The sequence below is a fragment of the Scophthalmus maximus genome, chromosome 10, assembly GCF_022379125.1.
Source record: "Scophthalmus maximus strain ysfricsl-2021 chromosome 10, ASM2237912v1, whole genome shotgun sequence".
In the NCBI taxonomy this organism is placed as follows: Eukaryota; Metazoa; Chordata; class Actinopteri; order Pleuronectiformes; family Scophthalmidae; genus Scophthalmus; species Scophthalmus maximus.
The window spans coordinates 17,615,313-17,631,822 of record NC_061524.1 but is presented as its reverse complement, the minus strand read 5'-3'; the positions used below and the strand labels follow the sequence as shown (position 1 = coordinate 17,631,822).

Here is a 16,510-nt window from a genome sequence, read left to right as displayed (position 1 = left end):
ATTCATTTAATTCAAAAATAAACCACACAAACGTTCATCTCATGAAAAGGTGGCATTCATCAAGCTGCAACAAGCGGTTTGACATAAATTTGTGCAAAAAAGGAAGATGGGTTTGGATAAGAACATTCAAACGTTCTCGCAAGAGGCCCAATGACCTCGGTTGACTGGACGTGAGGACAGGTGTGATCAGTCAAAGGACTGATATTTTCATATTTTTCAAAAGAGGTACATTTTCCTCCATGGCTCAAGGTCTTAATCATTGATTTGTGTGTATGCTGAGTCAGTTTACAGAATGCTCCCTGCATGTACTTTCAAGTCTAGATTTAGAGCTTATATGGCCGTTATACTACAGTGCAAGTGAACCAACCCCCCCAGTCAACCTTCAAAGAAAGGAGACATCAAAGTACAAATACATCTAAGGGATGAAATATATGAGCAGAAGCCCATCAACATGTCAACAAAATATAAACATGAATAAATAAAAATGAACTGGTTTGATTCAACCTGAGCTGTGGCTGCGGTAAAATGATATTTAGAATGCAGATGATGGATGCAGGGGACAAATTTCCCCCTTGGGGATTAATAAAGTTGAATGTATTTATTAGCCCTCTAAAAATTGGAGTACAAACCAAAGTCACATTGTAGATGAGGTAGTAAAAGACACATCTCAGTGAACAAGCAAATTCAATGGCAACTTGCCGAGAGGTTTCAGACTGCAACCAACTGAATATTATTTTCCTCGCCCCTCCCTTTCCAAGCGTTCCTAATTTTTGTACCTGCAATTTGACATGATGTTAGACATTTGTCTATATATGTAAATCGTTCAACCTTTAAGCTGCGGAAACTCCTTGAAAAGGGGACATCATTATTTGAATGAACCATTCCAACAGCTCAAAAGATTTAAAATCCCTAACTGCAACATGGTATTTAAATATAATATTTGTACAGTTACAGTTCATGACTTCAGACAATCAGGTGTCTGACAAATATTTTGATATAAATGTGTCAACTATTGAGGAGGCACAAGAAAATACATGTTTTACTACCCTCTACTTAAGAACTTCCCACACAGCTACAGAGAAATCCAGTTTTTCTTCATTAATCTATGTATCAATGTAAATCGAAGCAAATCGAGAACAATAAAAATAAGACTATGAAAACAATTCAACTGTCTATTATTTCTGTGCACCACACGCACACACAAACAACCTCTGCTTTATAGTAATGTAATATGATACTATTTTTTCATTCACCAAGTCAAGAGACATATCTTTCATTCTCAAAGTCTGTTACATGACTCCCTCTTGTGATGGAGCAACGACACCTCCATTTTTATTTTATTTTTGTATCTGTGCAGTGACATTTCTTGACCATTAGATGGCAGTAGCAGAGGGCTTAGCAAACACATTTCCTATGTTGATGCTTGTGGTGACTGAATACTGGCAGAATGACCAGTAACATAAATCTGAATTATTGTTAAACTGGGAGACAATGTCCATTTTCCTTTAAATTATCATAATAAATAACTTTAATAAAATTCACCCATTTTTTACAGCCTGTAATAAAAAAAAAAAAATTAAACTTTTTTTTTATTACCTAAGCAGAAAAAACCATTATTTAAGATATTTTCATATTATTCTTCCTAATTTATAGTTCAATAGAATAATTTAGTTACGCATGGCTGCAAATACAAATTTTCCCAATCCATTTTTAACATTTAATAATTGTCATCGCCAGTGTCATTTTCATGGCGTCAGAGGATTATCTGATCCTGTCCTAAAATAACACCACAAAAGTCATTTTTGAAATGTCCCAGATCACCCAGCAGTGAACTGAGCACTTGGGTGGCACGGCTTTGAGACCTCGACATCTCAATTTAAGCTGTGCTGGGCTGTCTCAGGCCTGGAGGAGGATCTCCCTTTGAAGTGGGATTAGCATCTGTGGGTACTGGGGGTCGGAGGTGGTGGTGGTCGTGGAGAGACCACTCAAGAGGTTGCTGCAGCACATTTTTTTTTCTCCTCGAGTGTGTTGGAAAGTGCACAAACGTGTTATGGGTTAAAACTGCATCTTGTGAGTGAGAAAAAAATCCGAAACACATTTCAATCGAACAAAGAATCAAAAGGAAAGGACATGATTGAAAAGAAAGAGTCATTTCGCAACCAGTCTGTAATTGCTCCCGCTCTGACTTTGAACTGAGTATGACAGATGAGTAGTCTGAGAGCCCCGTCTGCTCCGAGACTTGAACTCAGCCGCACTCTCATGACACCGCTGATCCTTGCGCATTTGTTCTGGGATCAGGTGTCACCTCCCAGAAATCATTATTAATAAAACACAGTGCCTCTCAAGCGGTATCAATCCATCATCTCGAGACACAGCAAAGCCTCTGGATCAAGACGGGTCAGCCCGGGTGAAGGGCTCTGCCCCAACTGCTGAACCACACAAACACACGCAGGCTGCTGCTGTATTAACAACCCACCAGGGGGCAACGTTTGGTATCTAACAGCTCATATAACAGTCATTGTGCTTAGTCTATGATTTATTAAGTACACAATGATAGTTACTCACTCTGTGGGAGGGTTGAGGTCTTCTGATTTGGTCTCAAAGAATGTCAGGACCTCCTCACTTTGGGAAATGTTGGAGGGAAGCTTCATCAGCGCCTGTGGGAGAGGAGGGAGGGAGAAAGATAGTGGTTGCGACTAAAACACGTTTAAAAGGTAACATGTGTGTCTTTTTAAAAGCCCTGTGGTTTGGTTTGAATGGCAATGGGTCTGGAGCTGATAGCATTTAGTTCATCGTACAGTGAGTAACACAAGAGGAGAAGGCGGAGATGTGGAGGGCGTGGAGGGGGAAGGAAGAGGACTGAGCTGAGAGAGGGGTTGTTAAAACAAAGAAAAAACACACAGGCGTGATCACGCAGCACAACCACCTGTCTTTGCTGCACAGCTACTTCCAAATTAGATACCTTCGCCCACTCGAATACACCGTGATAGAAACAATATTGAAAAGAAATCTAGTTAGGTTGCCTTGAAGCTTTTTGCCTTCACAGCAAATCTCATTCAGTTCCTCTAAATGAAAAACCGCTGCCACACTTGGCAGCGCACCTGCCCCACATTCCCGTCTCTGACCTATTGAATGTAAGAGGGTCGGGGAGACCGACTGCACTCACTGCTACGCTGCAAGTCTGCTGGTTCATTCCTACGCTTTGGATTCTGTCTAACTCCTCGGTGCTCCCATTTCCCTCGTTTCCTTTCATGGGCTGCCTATTTACATTGGTGACAGGAAATGACCAGCACAGATAGAGCAGTCGTTTTCCTGTTGAGGCTGGCGGAGGAGATAAATGTTGAGGCTCGCATTGGAAATACTCAAAGTACTTGTACACAGTTCAGAGGACATTATGAGACACACAGACTTACTTTGCAGTAATTATCCAGGTGCTTCAGCCTTTTGACGGCCACATCTCTGATGTGACTTCGGCGAAACAAGACTTTACCTGAGGGAAAAATAGGGCACACTTGTCACTCGTACATACAGTACTTGTACATCAAAAAACGCTGAAAACAGAACAATTCAAATGTCAGATGAAGACAGAAACAGACACCAGCATGTCTGGACCAGTCACTCCTAATAAAAAAATGGATTCAGTCACTCCTGATTGTGGGATGAGAAGTTAATAGCAGTATATGTAAAGCATCTCTTCGCTTATTCAGGTTGGACCAATGGTGGCAATCAATATGTCACTTGAATTGATAAATAGAGCTTACGATAATCCCGCTGGAGGGTACAAGTGAGAATTATATATATGTAATAATCCATTGTTAGCTGTAGATTTCAGACCTGTGTTTTTACATCCTCAAAACCCTGCCTTTTGCGATTTTTAATAATTTGTTTGCTTCTAGCCCTTTTGCACCATTTTTACTTCAAGTAGTCAACATATATAGAAAAGGATTCAGTGTGTAAATGCATGAAACCCACTCACAATACCAATGTGCCTGTATCGAAACTGCCCGGGTCCGACACGAGCAGTGCGCAGCTTGTCTAACAAACGCTCTCTCCTCTGCTCTGTGTCTTTATCAGACTAGACAAATCCCTCTCTGCTTGCCTCCTACTGAAATGGCCGACGCCAAATTGATTTGGCCTGGATGGAGTTGGCCAGTTAACAAAACAATGCAAAGCAGTGGGCCATGCTATGGGGCGTGTAGGAGTAATAGCAAATGGATTGTCCTCTGAAGGCCTTCTTCTTTTGCTCTCTCAGATACATCCAACATTTATATGACGGGATGTCAGAGTTGTGTGCATGCTGTGGTGCATTGTGCTCATCACCTGGCAAAAAAGGAATAATCCTCTTTTTGGGGTCTTTCTGTCCTCCCTCAATCGGGAACTTGTCGAGGATTCGCATCTGCGAAGTGAAGGAGAAAGTAAAGAGTGACACAAGCATAGTTTGTGCAGCAAAACATGAAATACATTCCTTTTTTGAGCCACAAAAAAGGTTGCATATCGATATAAATGGCAAGCACTCATTATCTTCCCACTGTCCTTCTATCTGCTGTCTTTTAGCCACCACATGTTTATCAGTTAAAATTTGAAAGTGCAGGAATCTGACATGAGAACAGACACAGAAAAGGGGGGGTGCAAACGCTCCAGGAAACAGTTGACCTCCTTGTTGCAGTGCATGAGATCAACACAGCTCGTCGGAAAAGCTTCTGTGTCGTGACACGGCCAACAGTTTCACTCTTTGATCTCTGAAGAGAGCACACAAGGTTACGTCACCCACACTTACGGAAGAAAAGGAAAAAAGGAGGCTCCACTTAAGGATCTCAAAAAGCCATCAGGGGACATAGTGAACACTTTGTTGTTAAGACTTCATACATCTGTCCATTTACAGGATCGATCGATTCAGAGATAAACAGAAATAAATGCTCTGTCATGTCTTTCATGATGACAGCATACGTCTACAGTATTTCTTTCGAGTGAAAACTGCCACATTCGCGCACATCTGTCCTGTCTATACACGAAACAATGGCGTGATGTATGAGCGAGCTTTATTGAGAGCTGAAAAAAAACATGCAATGCAAATGGGTTAAATATGTGTCTGTATTAAATCACAGACAAGAGTTTCTAGTTTCCTCTTTGAATAAATCATGGCAATGCCACAATTGCACATACACATAGAACAGACACACACACACACACACACACACATTCATTGAGCATCCTAAAGAAACAGCACGCTCAAAATCCAGATGCAGCCCTGCCTTGTTCCAGATGTGCTCTCCTAAACAGCGAAGGCTGTGAGCAACAAGTTAAAGCACACTCGAGACCAGGAAACTAGTCTTGGTCTAGACCGAGCCAAAAAGAACCAGGTGGACAAACAGAATCATGCTCGCAGGGTAAAGTTGGAAACACTCGGTCTGGGCCTGTAGGAGTTGTTTGTAGAGACTCTCCAGAAAGAGGTGGTTGGGTTTCTCTTCTTGTGGTTCTTTCTTTTTCTGCACTCATTTTGCTGCCTTTGCGAGAGCTCCAAGTTTGCTTCGGGGCATGGCATTCCCCCTCCTCCGAAATATACGGACGGCAAATGAGAAATTCTTTCCTTTTATAGGGAATAGTCATCATTGTTGTGTTTTAAGGGCAAAGTAAAAGGGCTGAGTATAAAGAAAAGCTCTGGTTAACCACACCTGCACACAAACATATCATGGCAAGATCTGGTTTCACTAAGAGTTTAACGCTGCTAAAACTGAAAAGGGATGACATGGAGGATGTGTTCAAACCAAACTATTATGGCAATAATACAAATTTCCCAAAATCGTAGTTGTTGCAACAGCATGTCGGCAACTTCATTGTTTGTCTGACACATGTTACACACCAATCATGTCATCAGCCTCCCGGTTGAATGAGGCTACTCCCTCTGACACGAGAACGTTCACTCAACATCTCCAGGAATCGCCTCGTCTGAAGCTTCTCATCCAGCAGCGATGGTGACATCACCACCAGGGGCCTGCCTGGACACACTCACGGCTCCACGGGACAGGTGTGGAAACGGTTTCCATGGCTACAGCCCAACAACTTGGGGCCAAACTCTGAGGGAAAACGTTTCTCATATTTCATATACCTTAGATTCAGAGGCCTCGGGGACCAGATATGCTGTGCTTTCTCTACACTGCTCTCCTAAACTCTGCACGGGATACCTCAGTGTATTAAGCTGCGCTGTCAGCCAACTGTTCCCACTGGGACAATGAACATGTGCATGTGGCAACAGGTGCTATGATGTCATCAGTTTTGGCTGTCTCTTTCTGCACACTCTTGAGAATCCGATCAGTGTTGTGAAAAAATGCCCGGGGAAGAGAGAGAGCATTAAACACGCCAAACACATCTTTATTCTGGCATTATGACACTGTGGAAATGATTGATGGTGATGGGAGAAACCCCAACATAGCTTCTGTAAACTGTAATGACAATAATGTGGAGCATTTAAACTTGATTGCCCTCGCAAGAGTGCGGAGGGACGAACAGACAAAGAGACACTGCACTGTGCAACAGACAAAGAAACTGCTTGGGTAGGAATCTCAGACTGGGGGAGTTCGGAGGAATGTTTGAGTGGGAAAACAATCTGACTCCATCTCTGGGTTGTGTTCTGACATCTACTTGACAGTTGTTTACTGCAGAGATATTATAGTGAAACAGCCCTATTGGTCTGATTAACCTCACATTTTATTGTGCATGTTGTTTCAAAAGCTGCGTCATCCTCATTTTAAGAAAACAAGTAATTTCGACCCACACTTTCAGCCTCTCCTGGTAACGAATGACTTTTTGTCGCAACACTACAAAGTGTTTGTCATCTCTGCAGCCCATGGGCTCAGTTGACAATTGATAACCTGTATCCTTATATATCCTGTATATAAAGACGGACAACATGACAGCTCCCCAAAAGTGAAGCCAAGTCCCCACTGGAGGCGGACTGCAGTATAAGTCTTAAACTCCACCCTCCGCCATGTTAGTCGATGGGACATGGACCAAGTAAACGTTAAAGACGGTCTTTTCATTTTAGGTAGTTCTTTCACACTGATGTATGTTCAATTGTTCATGTTTCGGTTACAATGGGCAGACACCTGTAGCCCGCTCCTCAGCTATGGTTAAGGCTAGCAGCTTTGGCACACATTAGCCACTACTAGAATAACACCATGAATCTGCGAAATGTCAGTGGTCAAGTTGTATTGTGAAAAATTTTGCACCTATTGGTCACCTAATTAAATAGGAAATCAAAGGAAAATCAATCTGCAACTGTTTCGGTCATCAATTTGACACTTTTCATGCTCTACATGAGAGCAAATTGAATATTTGGGGGTTTTGTGCTGTTGGTTGGACAATCCACTTAATGTCACCTTCCGCACTAAGATACTCATCAGATTAATCAATAATGAAAATAATTGTTTTCTGCCATGTTCATGCATGTTTTGAAAACAGTTGTTGTTTCATGAGCGCAACACAAAATGGAGCACTCTTTAAAGACCCCCTCCAGTCCCGTTTTAAAGTATTTCAAAAGAATCTGCTATGCCTAACATTTTGTTTAACATTGTTTACCGCCCAAAAAGTTTTAAGAAAAACCTCTGAAATAGGGATGGAAACCATCCACTCTCTCTCCCTCATTTAGGAATTCTGAGACTATGAATATTCATGATATGCAAATAACCAAGGCAGCGCACCCCGCTCACCGCAGCTGCTCGCGCTAGGCTGACCATTGGAAGGATGTGCGCAGGGAGATGGCTAGCGGCATCACCGGCGAGATTCAGCCATAAAACTTGTCTGCTAACACACCTGCCGTCCTCTCGTGGACGCGCTGCCTCCACGTGCACTGGAATTTTCCGGTTTCTTTGCCTGCATTTGCATATTCAACAGCGATCGGGTCCCTGTGTTTGTGACGCACCAAATCTAGCTTGCCAGGATTCGTTTGAATTTTAAATTTCAGACAAGAGCACAGATATCTCCTACTCCAGGAGAGGAATGTGAAAGCACCTCTTTAGAAACCTAATTTTGTTCAGATACCAGTCCCTATAGTCAATGTCAGACATTTTAGAGGACAGAAACAGAAGACAAAACACTTTTTTGAGTGGAGAGGGACTTAAATGTAATATTTAACTTCAGTCCATTCTCAAGTCCTTAGTTTTCCTTAATGTGGCTGCAGAGTAGCCCCTGTTCATCAACAGCTTTTTTTGTTTTGTTTTGAGAAAAATAACCTAGTTAAGTTTCAATCTTATTTCAGGAATGTAGGCCAGACAAATTAGAGCTGACCTAAGTCCAATTCCCCAATCCTAAAATAATAACAACTACGGGAGTTTTTGTCCAAAAGGAAACCAGAACCGCTTGCACACTCCACAATCCCCCTGAGGAATGCTATGGCCCATGTGCTCTGTCTGCTGTGGTTAAAGGGTGCATGGGTGTGGGTGTGGGGGGGGGGGGGGGGGGGGGGGGGGGGGGGATACTGACCATTTCACGTCAACCATGTGCGGGTCAGAAACAGTTCCCTAGTACCAGGAAAAGCTTTTGGTGGAATTCATGCTGAGCAGTATTCGGCATGAAAACAATTGTCTCTAAACCAAGGGATCAATGTGCCTAACTCTGCACATGCATTAACTCTGCACATGCATTAACTCTGCACACGCATTACAAAGCGCACACCTCACTTCAAGTCAGCAGGAAAGACAAATTGAGAAGGAAACCGATAAAAAAGCAGAAGGAATATGAATAATTTATGATAATAACCCCCCAGTGGAGATGTTAAGACTTATGTTCAGTGCACTCGAGAGGTTTTAAACATTGGCAACGAGTGCACTTCTGGACATCCATTTGGCAGAGAAAAATGGACACTTCATCTTTTTAAATCAGACAGCAAAGATGCCTGTTGTTGACGAGGAGTTTTATACGGCCAGTTGTACAGCGCTGTCTAATGTTCAACATAATATAAGTGACCGGCCGCTGCTTCGAAGGCGTTTCTTGTTTTGTGACCTGACTTGGCCTTTCACCCTAAATTAATGGTTATCAGATGAGATCATGGACACATTTGTCAGGCCAAGGGTGTAAAATGCATGTTTTATTCTCCGTCAGTCCCCGGTGAGCACAAACCTCGCAATTGTGCTGCGGGGACATCGAGCTATTCTGAGTTTGGAAAAAGATTGTAGGTGTCGGTTGGCAGACACACAAACAAAAGCTCAGTTTCTGCCCGAAGAAAAGTGACACCGCCGGTCATGACTGTTGTACAATTGCTCCACATTATTGAAAGCATAAGGAGACATGCAGAAACAGATGTCTTATCTGAACTCCCAATGGAAAGCATCCTCCTTTCAGTTTTTAAATTCAAACCTCCCAAACCCCCCCCCCAACCCTTTACTGACCACAACTTCCTCCTTATTTCATGGAGTGCATTCTGGGATTGGTACTTCCATTACCTAAACTACATCCTCCTTCTGTATTGATTCCCACAGATATTTTTTAAGCACATGCTGTTGATGCGTTTACGTTTTTTATGAATACCTGTTACTACTGAATACTCTAACCATCTCTCACCTTTATGACCATGTTCATATAAGGAAAAATACACCATCCCAAGCCATTTTGTAGAGACAGCTGCAGACTGTTGTTCTTCGTGGATTAGCGTGGCCAGACAAACACACCCCGGCAGCAGGGATCTATGGACAAGACTAATGTTTACAGAGACAGGAGCGAAGCTCTGTTTCCATCAAATAGACCAGTGCAGCCTTTTCCTGGCTATTAGCAAGAGACCAGAGAACAAAGGGTTTCCTCTGCTGGCTTCAACAGGGGCCGGCCCACCAGAGCCACGGCACTGTAAAGTGCAGTCTGGCTGCGAGGGTTATCAGTAAAGAGCCAAAGACAGAACAAGGGAATGCTGGGTATGCACTGATCTCGGTATCTTTCTAACAAATAAACTGTAGTATAGATCATTTATTTCTGTGTGGTTAAATTGTAAACTTATAAATTCTGAATTTCACATAACGCTACTGGATTCCTCCAAAAATCCTGAGGCATATCTTGACCCCATGCTCCAGCAGTATACATTCTGACTGAGCTCTTGTTTTTTTTTTCCCTGCGTCTGCTGACTGGATTTCCCCCATTTCCCCTATTTCCAGGCGAGCTCCAGGAGTCCTAAATGAGACCTTTCACTAAGCTGCCTTCCAGCAGCCGAACAAAAGGTCAAACTGACCTCGCAGAGTTTAATATGACGAAGACATGTTAAGGCCATTGCCAGTAGACAATTTGAAGTTTTATTGTTTCTCAGCAACTTCCTGTGCAACTGTGAATGAACACTGTGAAAGTGTTGCTTGTGTGACGTACCTGCAGGTCAAAGAACTTGCTGTATCTCCTGTAGACGACATGGGAAGTGGAGTCGGAGTATGTGACATTGATGAGGTACACCTAGTGAGAGAGGCACAAACAAGAGAGACCCATTAGGAACGATGTCACTTTGTCAAAGATAACATGGCACCGCTCTGGCTTGACCGGTCCTAATGACACAAAGTGCATTCCCTCCTGACTTAACTTTAGGAGGTCACCAAGGGTCAAATAAACTCATTAAGTTTATACGTTTCCGTCACACGATGGAAAGCCATCAGGGGTCAATAGGAGGTCCAATAGATTTCAAGTATGTTGTAATTTATTAAAAGTATTCATTATGTGTTGTGAGTGGTTAAATTACCTGATTTTTACTTCTACAGGTTTAATAAAAGGAAGCCGTGAGCCTGTCATTTCACATAATGCATTTTTCTCCTTTGCATTTGAGTCCACCTGAGTCTGTGGAAACAAATGATGCTCCTGTTCCAGCACTTCTAACTATCACCATGACAGGGAAGACGTGTTTACCCATGCAGAAACTGAAATAGGAATATCTTTTATAGAACAAAACACTGTTCCCAGAGGTTTTCCCAAAATAAATCCTTTATTTGCCTCAACAATAAAGGCCCACAAACAATTGTGCACGCCCCTGGGTTTAAAAACAGATGGCTGCACCCCATACATTTCCGTCTCTGTGCATTGCACACGGTGTTTAGAAAAGCAGTATTTACACATATGGTGGCAATCTGCAAGGACATCAGTTACTTGAAATGCAGTCCTCATTTCGCGCACAGTTCATTACGGAAAGAGTGTGCAACGACGCAGAACAAGTCCTACGGCAGCTTGATAATTAGATACAGACAGCATGACCAGAATTTAGGCAACAGCATTGCTGAAGGCGAGGGTGTGTGAGGTCAAGATACAGCCAAACAGAACCAGGCACCACGCTTATGTTTGAATATGACAGAATAACTTATGCCACAAGAAACAGCTTCAAATGAACACATGGTCATGCGTTAATTAATGTGCAATATTTGAATTTGTGACATTTATAGTAACGGCATGATTTCATTGTAATGGCTGAGACCTTGTGAACTCATTCTTATTCAAAGCAAAGTAAGCACACGGACAACGGATTCAAAACAAGTAAACACCAAGCATGAAGGCACATTTATGACGGTGTGTGGGGCCCATCTGCATGAAATGACCATGAATTGTGATCATATACAGCTGACAGGCACATTTTTAATGTCTGTATTTGACAAGGGTGTTACACGCAGGAAACTGCACAAACCAAAGGCTCACCACTGAACTGTATCTCATTGGAAATGAAATGCCCCTTGACAATGTATGTAAACAAGGATTAGTTGCCATGCACTCTCCGGCTCCAGTGCCACGAGTCCCCGGGAGGAAGTCACACATTGACAGTGAGGACAAAAGACAAAGGGCTGCTTCTTTCCTCTCTGAAACCGGATAAGCATTTTCAGTTGCTTAGCTCATAGATAATGAGATTTTATTTTTTCCTCCTTCTTCGTCTTCTTCCCTCGTGGGGACTTCCCAGTCAACCGTTACCTCCGGCTTCAATCCCAAGCCAGCGTCTGTGCCCTGTGTTTAGTGGCCTCTGGGAGCCTCCCTCTGCAGGAGATGGATGATGCAATTGATCCCAACTCTCAGGTTAATTAATCCAATTGTACCTGATGGGACTGATTGATTTTTGCAGCACCACTGACACATGTCTCGTGGCTCAGCGGCTCTGATTACTCAGGTCACTAAGATAATGCCAAGACCAGACTAAAAGGTCTATAGCCGTGCTTGCAGCTCTATGAGGCTGCAAATGCTAACATTAGAATGCCAACATGCCCACAATGATTTTGCTAACATGCAAACCTTTGACATTTTTATGCTTTAAACTTTCATGGTCCCCAGACGATGAATCCCATTGATAGAACTGAACGTTTCCGCTGGTGCCACCATGAGGTTCACATTTTTGTTTTCCTCAATATCTCCACAACTATTAGGTGTATAGAAGCACTGGCGTTGAAAACAAGAGTACAATTACCTCAAAACTATCCGTTAAACAATATTCACAATCTGTCAGTCACCATGGCTGAGCTCATGAAGAAAACAGTGCCAACATCATCAACTTACAATCCAGGAAAAAAAATGGCCCTGCCAATATTGTTTGAATTAAAGAATTCTTGGCAGTGAACATGTCACATATACTTGCAGTAGGAAAAGTAATTTCATCTGTGAGATCAGCCGTCATTCATAAAATGGGCACTGGGTAACGCCTGGTTATACTATTGCAGTAAATGTTAATTACAGTATAACGAAAGTAATTGGTGCAAGGGCTGCAATATCAGATCATTACAGACTGTAAAACTGTTATCTTAGAATGAGCCCTTTATATCTATATCATGGGCGTGAACTCTAGGCAGCACATGGTGAGCCACCTCTTCCATCCATTTGACTAATGAATCGTGTGTTCAGAACATGCTCTACCTTGGTGTACAGTAGATACTGCCTGACTGATTAAACACAAACCAGCCTGTATTGTATGCACATCATCTCTGCTGTAACTACCCCAGCAACCTGCACTGTGTGCTGACTACGAAGGGGATAGGCCCTCTCATCCTGTACTCGCATGAATCCACTAACATGTTTACGATCTTCTGACCAGGGCCTCTTGTTGCCGAGGGAAAAAAACACTGTTGTCTGTCAGTAGCAAGTGGGACAAGAGTAGTGAGACACTGTTAACATAACACTGCCAAAGCCAGCAGGCATGTCCCCTACCAGTGGTCAACGTTTGTATCTTTTAACAGTGACACACAATCTTCCCAATTCTTTTTTGACAATTTTTGAATTTTTGAAACCATTTGCGTTACCTGGAAAACCAAACTTCAACCATAGAAAGTAAATGAGGTACATCCTTGTCATCTTTGAAAAAGCTCAGCTACCTATCGGTGTGAAATTGGCTCAATTGCAGTTTTATGGTCCAAATCCCTAGTGCTTTAATAACTCCTTGGTCTTTAATACATAAATGCATGTCTGACTGAGATGTGCTGATGACTACATTGTTTTATCGTTTCACTTCAGAAATTCATCCATGTAAATATCTTATTGACCACAAAAGCATGCAAGAAAATGTGAGGAAAAGGTGGCAGTCAAACAAAAACAGTCCTATGCATGTCCACAAAAACCTGCCGGCTGCCAACATTGCAGGCATCCGCTCTCTTTCCGCTGACACTCTCTCAGGTCAATGTAATCCTTTCCCCACGCTACTGGACCGCCATGACAAAATGTGAAAGGGCTGATGAATCTACAGACATCTACAGAGAAAGCTCCCCTGTGAACAACGACCACCAAGGAATGCTGTGGAAAAACCCGACCTCGGAGAGGCTATTGCAACGTGGATTCAAAGGATCTTCGTCTTAGGAACAGTGGAGGCCTATTTAGAGAACGACAGATGAAACAAACTCCTCGAACTGGAGCAACAAGACTATGACATTATCCTATGGGACTTCAAAGAATCATCTTTCAACCCCACCTTGTAACAGATAGTCTTCCTCCAGTGGATGGAAATAAAACTGTCCGTGTGCTTGTTTCCTGCTGAATTGTGAAATATCTCCAAAGTCTCAAGGGCAGTGATGGAAGCAAGCACCTCTTTACTGGCCACCGGACATTATATGCAACACCCATCTGATGGTCAGGGAACAAGTACCATATCATATTCTTTTGTGGTGTACAAGCCAAACGCCAGCCCCACTCTTGTGATAAGGGGACTTCCTCCTGTCTGGCTACACGGCGTTGGTCACACATGAATATAAGATATCCCAGTCCATTATTATTGTTCCCTGTGTCTGGCCACAGCGAAACTCATGTCTGCTTCTCATATGGGTGTAAAGACGCCGGGATGGTACATTACCTCCAGCAAATTAGATAAGTGTGACCCTTGCTATTTTAAAGAACTGCTACACAGATTCCTTCCAGCTCATATTAAGTAGTAAACAAGGAGAACCAAACTGTAACTTACAGGTGGTATAAGAGGTTTTTGACACTATGCTGGTTGCTGATTGACAGCACAAACTTCTCTGTTCTTGATAATCTTTGTGTGTGTACCGTCGGTCAGAAACACATAGGCACCGAAAGCAGGGAGTGTCCGAACCCTGTAACCTGGCAAATGGCCGTTCCTGTGCAGCACTGACGAAGATCACAGATAGTGTCAGTGTAAGAATGCATGACTTTTTTTCCTCTAATGCATCGAGCGTGGGACAGTGTGTGGTTGTCTATTACATATTTACATATCTGCTGTCGGCTTGGTGGTGTGCCCAGGGCTATTTCCTGGTCTGCAATACTTTCTGACCGCAGAGTGAAGCACATAGTCTCAACGAGACTTCAAGTCAAACTGAAATTGTTTTTCTTCTTCCCGTTACAGCATTCACGTCTGCTCTCTCAAACACGTGCCCTGGGTTCTCCTGCGACAAGCAGTTTATCGCATACCTGCAATTATCACTTAGTTTGTATGAACGCCGGTATGGCACATACTCTTTAATGCCAGTGGTGGACCTTAAGCTACACCCTGAGTTTGTTTACTCTCTCTCTCTCTCTCTCTCTCTCTCTCCCTCCCTCTCTCTCTCCCTCTCTTTCCCCTGTCAGGGCTCAGCCTGCCAGCTGCTGTCAATCAAACACAGACAGGGACAAGACCCTCCTGCTGCTGAGCAGGTCTGATATTTCCCCAAAGACCCCTTACTTGCTTTTCTTAATCAGAAAAAAAAATACAGACACTACACAATGACACTACTTTAAAGACCATTGATTTCAGTTGGTCTTTAAAGTCTTCAGCTATGCCAGTGCTCTGTTGACGTGGAGGAGGATGGAGGCCGTTTGTCAGATGGTATGTCTACCTACATTCCCCAGCTAACGTTTACTCATTAGCACACAACACAGCACTGTTTTTCAAGAACTAGTGCATTAAAAAGAATACATAAAAACGAAAATATTGCACAAAGTGAACATTGGTTTGTCTAGAAACACGTACTCTTTTCTCCATCTATAAAAATGTCACTCAAAGACTCTAATGTGAACCTGAAACTTGAGTCGCTGAGGTCCTAGGGGTTCATCCTCAGATGATCATGATCATGACAAATGCAAATGAACAGTCATTCGTTATTTGTAAACGACAATAGTAAATACATACATAAAAGTATGGGGGGGGGACAGATAATTTGCACAGCTCTGAAATCAGAGTCCAAGAATAAAGCGATAACTTACATAGTGCTTGGAGGGATTCCTCCTCTTCTGCACATCCACAACGTTGACGTCGAGGACCGTGCGGAGCTGCATCTTGGCCGAATAGGATTTGCACAACGCAGTACTACAAAGAGTGCAAAAGAAGACGTTTGCCCATGAAAACGATATAAGGTGTCAAACGCATAAGGGAGCCTCCTCGCGGAGGCGAAGTTGGGGAGAAAAATGCGAACGTGAAAGCGGGGAGGTGGGCTCTCCGTCCGGGCTCGGGCTTTTGGGTGTACCCGTGGAAACGGTGGCGTGGGGCGGTCTGGGAGCTTCTGAACTCCCTGTGAAACATGACATCGCAATAAAAAAACCAAAAACGGGTTCGGTTCGTCCCCTCCTCCCTCTGGGCAGGACAGCCCCGGCTCAGTACGGAAAGAGAGGCAGCGCATGCCAGCGCGCGCACGGGGCGGTCCCGCCGCAGCTGGCCGGACGCCACCGCACCAAGGACCTCTGGACACGTGAAGGCTCACTGGGATCGGCTCCTTTGTTTTCCTCGCGTGCGGGAATTGGACACACTACTTAGCTGACATCCTCCGACAGTTTGGAGGACATTTTTGGACAGATCTAACCGTTTCATTTTTGCATTCAAAGTGGATGGAAAAGAGAATAATATTGCTGCCTTCAAGTGTGTGTGTGTGTGTGTGTGTGTGTGTGCCCCCCCTCCTGCAAATCAAAACGTGCGTGTGTGAATTGCACAAGTGAACATATTTGTGGCAATAAACTCTTGGAAAAAACAAAGCCTATACCAGAGATGTTGTATTTTGAATCCCAAGAAAGTAGTACGTGTGCATTCCCAAACACGCGAGTGACAGCTACACACAATAATACGCTTTTTAGGCAATCACATGCAATAATGTTTACATCGTATACTCTGGCT

General features: G+C 43.3%; 1 protein-coding gene across 3 annotated transcripts in view; it reads right to left on the bottom strand.

Moving 5' to 3' along the window:
- sh3pxd2ab (SH3 and PX domains 2Ab) overlaps positions 1-16,026 on the bottom strand; it is a 48,726-nt gene extending 32,700 nt beyond the window's left edge. Inside the window, exons 1-5 of one of the 3 annotated variants that reach the window (XM_035606328.2) lie at positions 15,610-16,026; positions 10,342-10,422; positions 4,321-4,396; positions 3,414-3,490; positions 2,566-2,657 (exon numbers count right to left, since the gene is read on the bottom strand). In XM_035606328.2, coding sequence (XP_035462221.1) covers positions 2,566-2,657; positions 3,414-3,490; positions 4,321-4,396; positions 10,342-10,422; positions 15,610-15,681 — 398 coding nt within the window. In that variant the 5' untranslated portion in view covers positions 15,682-16,026. Of the gene's footprint in view, positions 1-2,565; positions 2,658-3,166; positions 3,260-3,413; positions 3,491-4,320; positions 4,397-10,341; positions 10,423-15,609 lie in introns of those variants that run through there. The other 2 variants (XM_035606329.2, XM_035606330.2) reach the window with 2 other exon arrangements.
- Between the last annotated feature and the right edge of the window lie 484 nt (positions 16,027-16,510).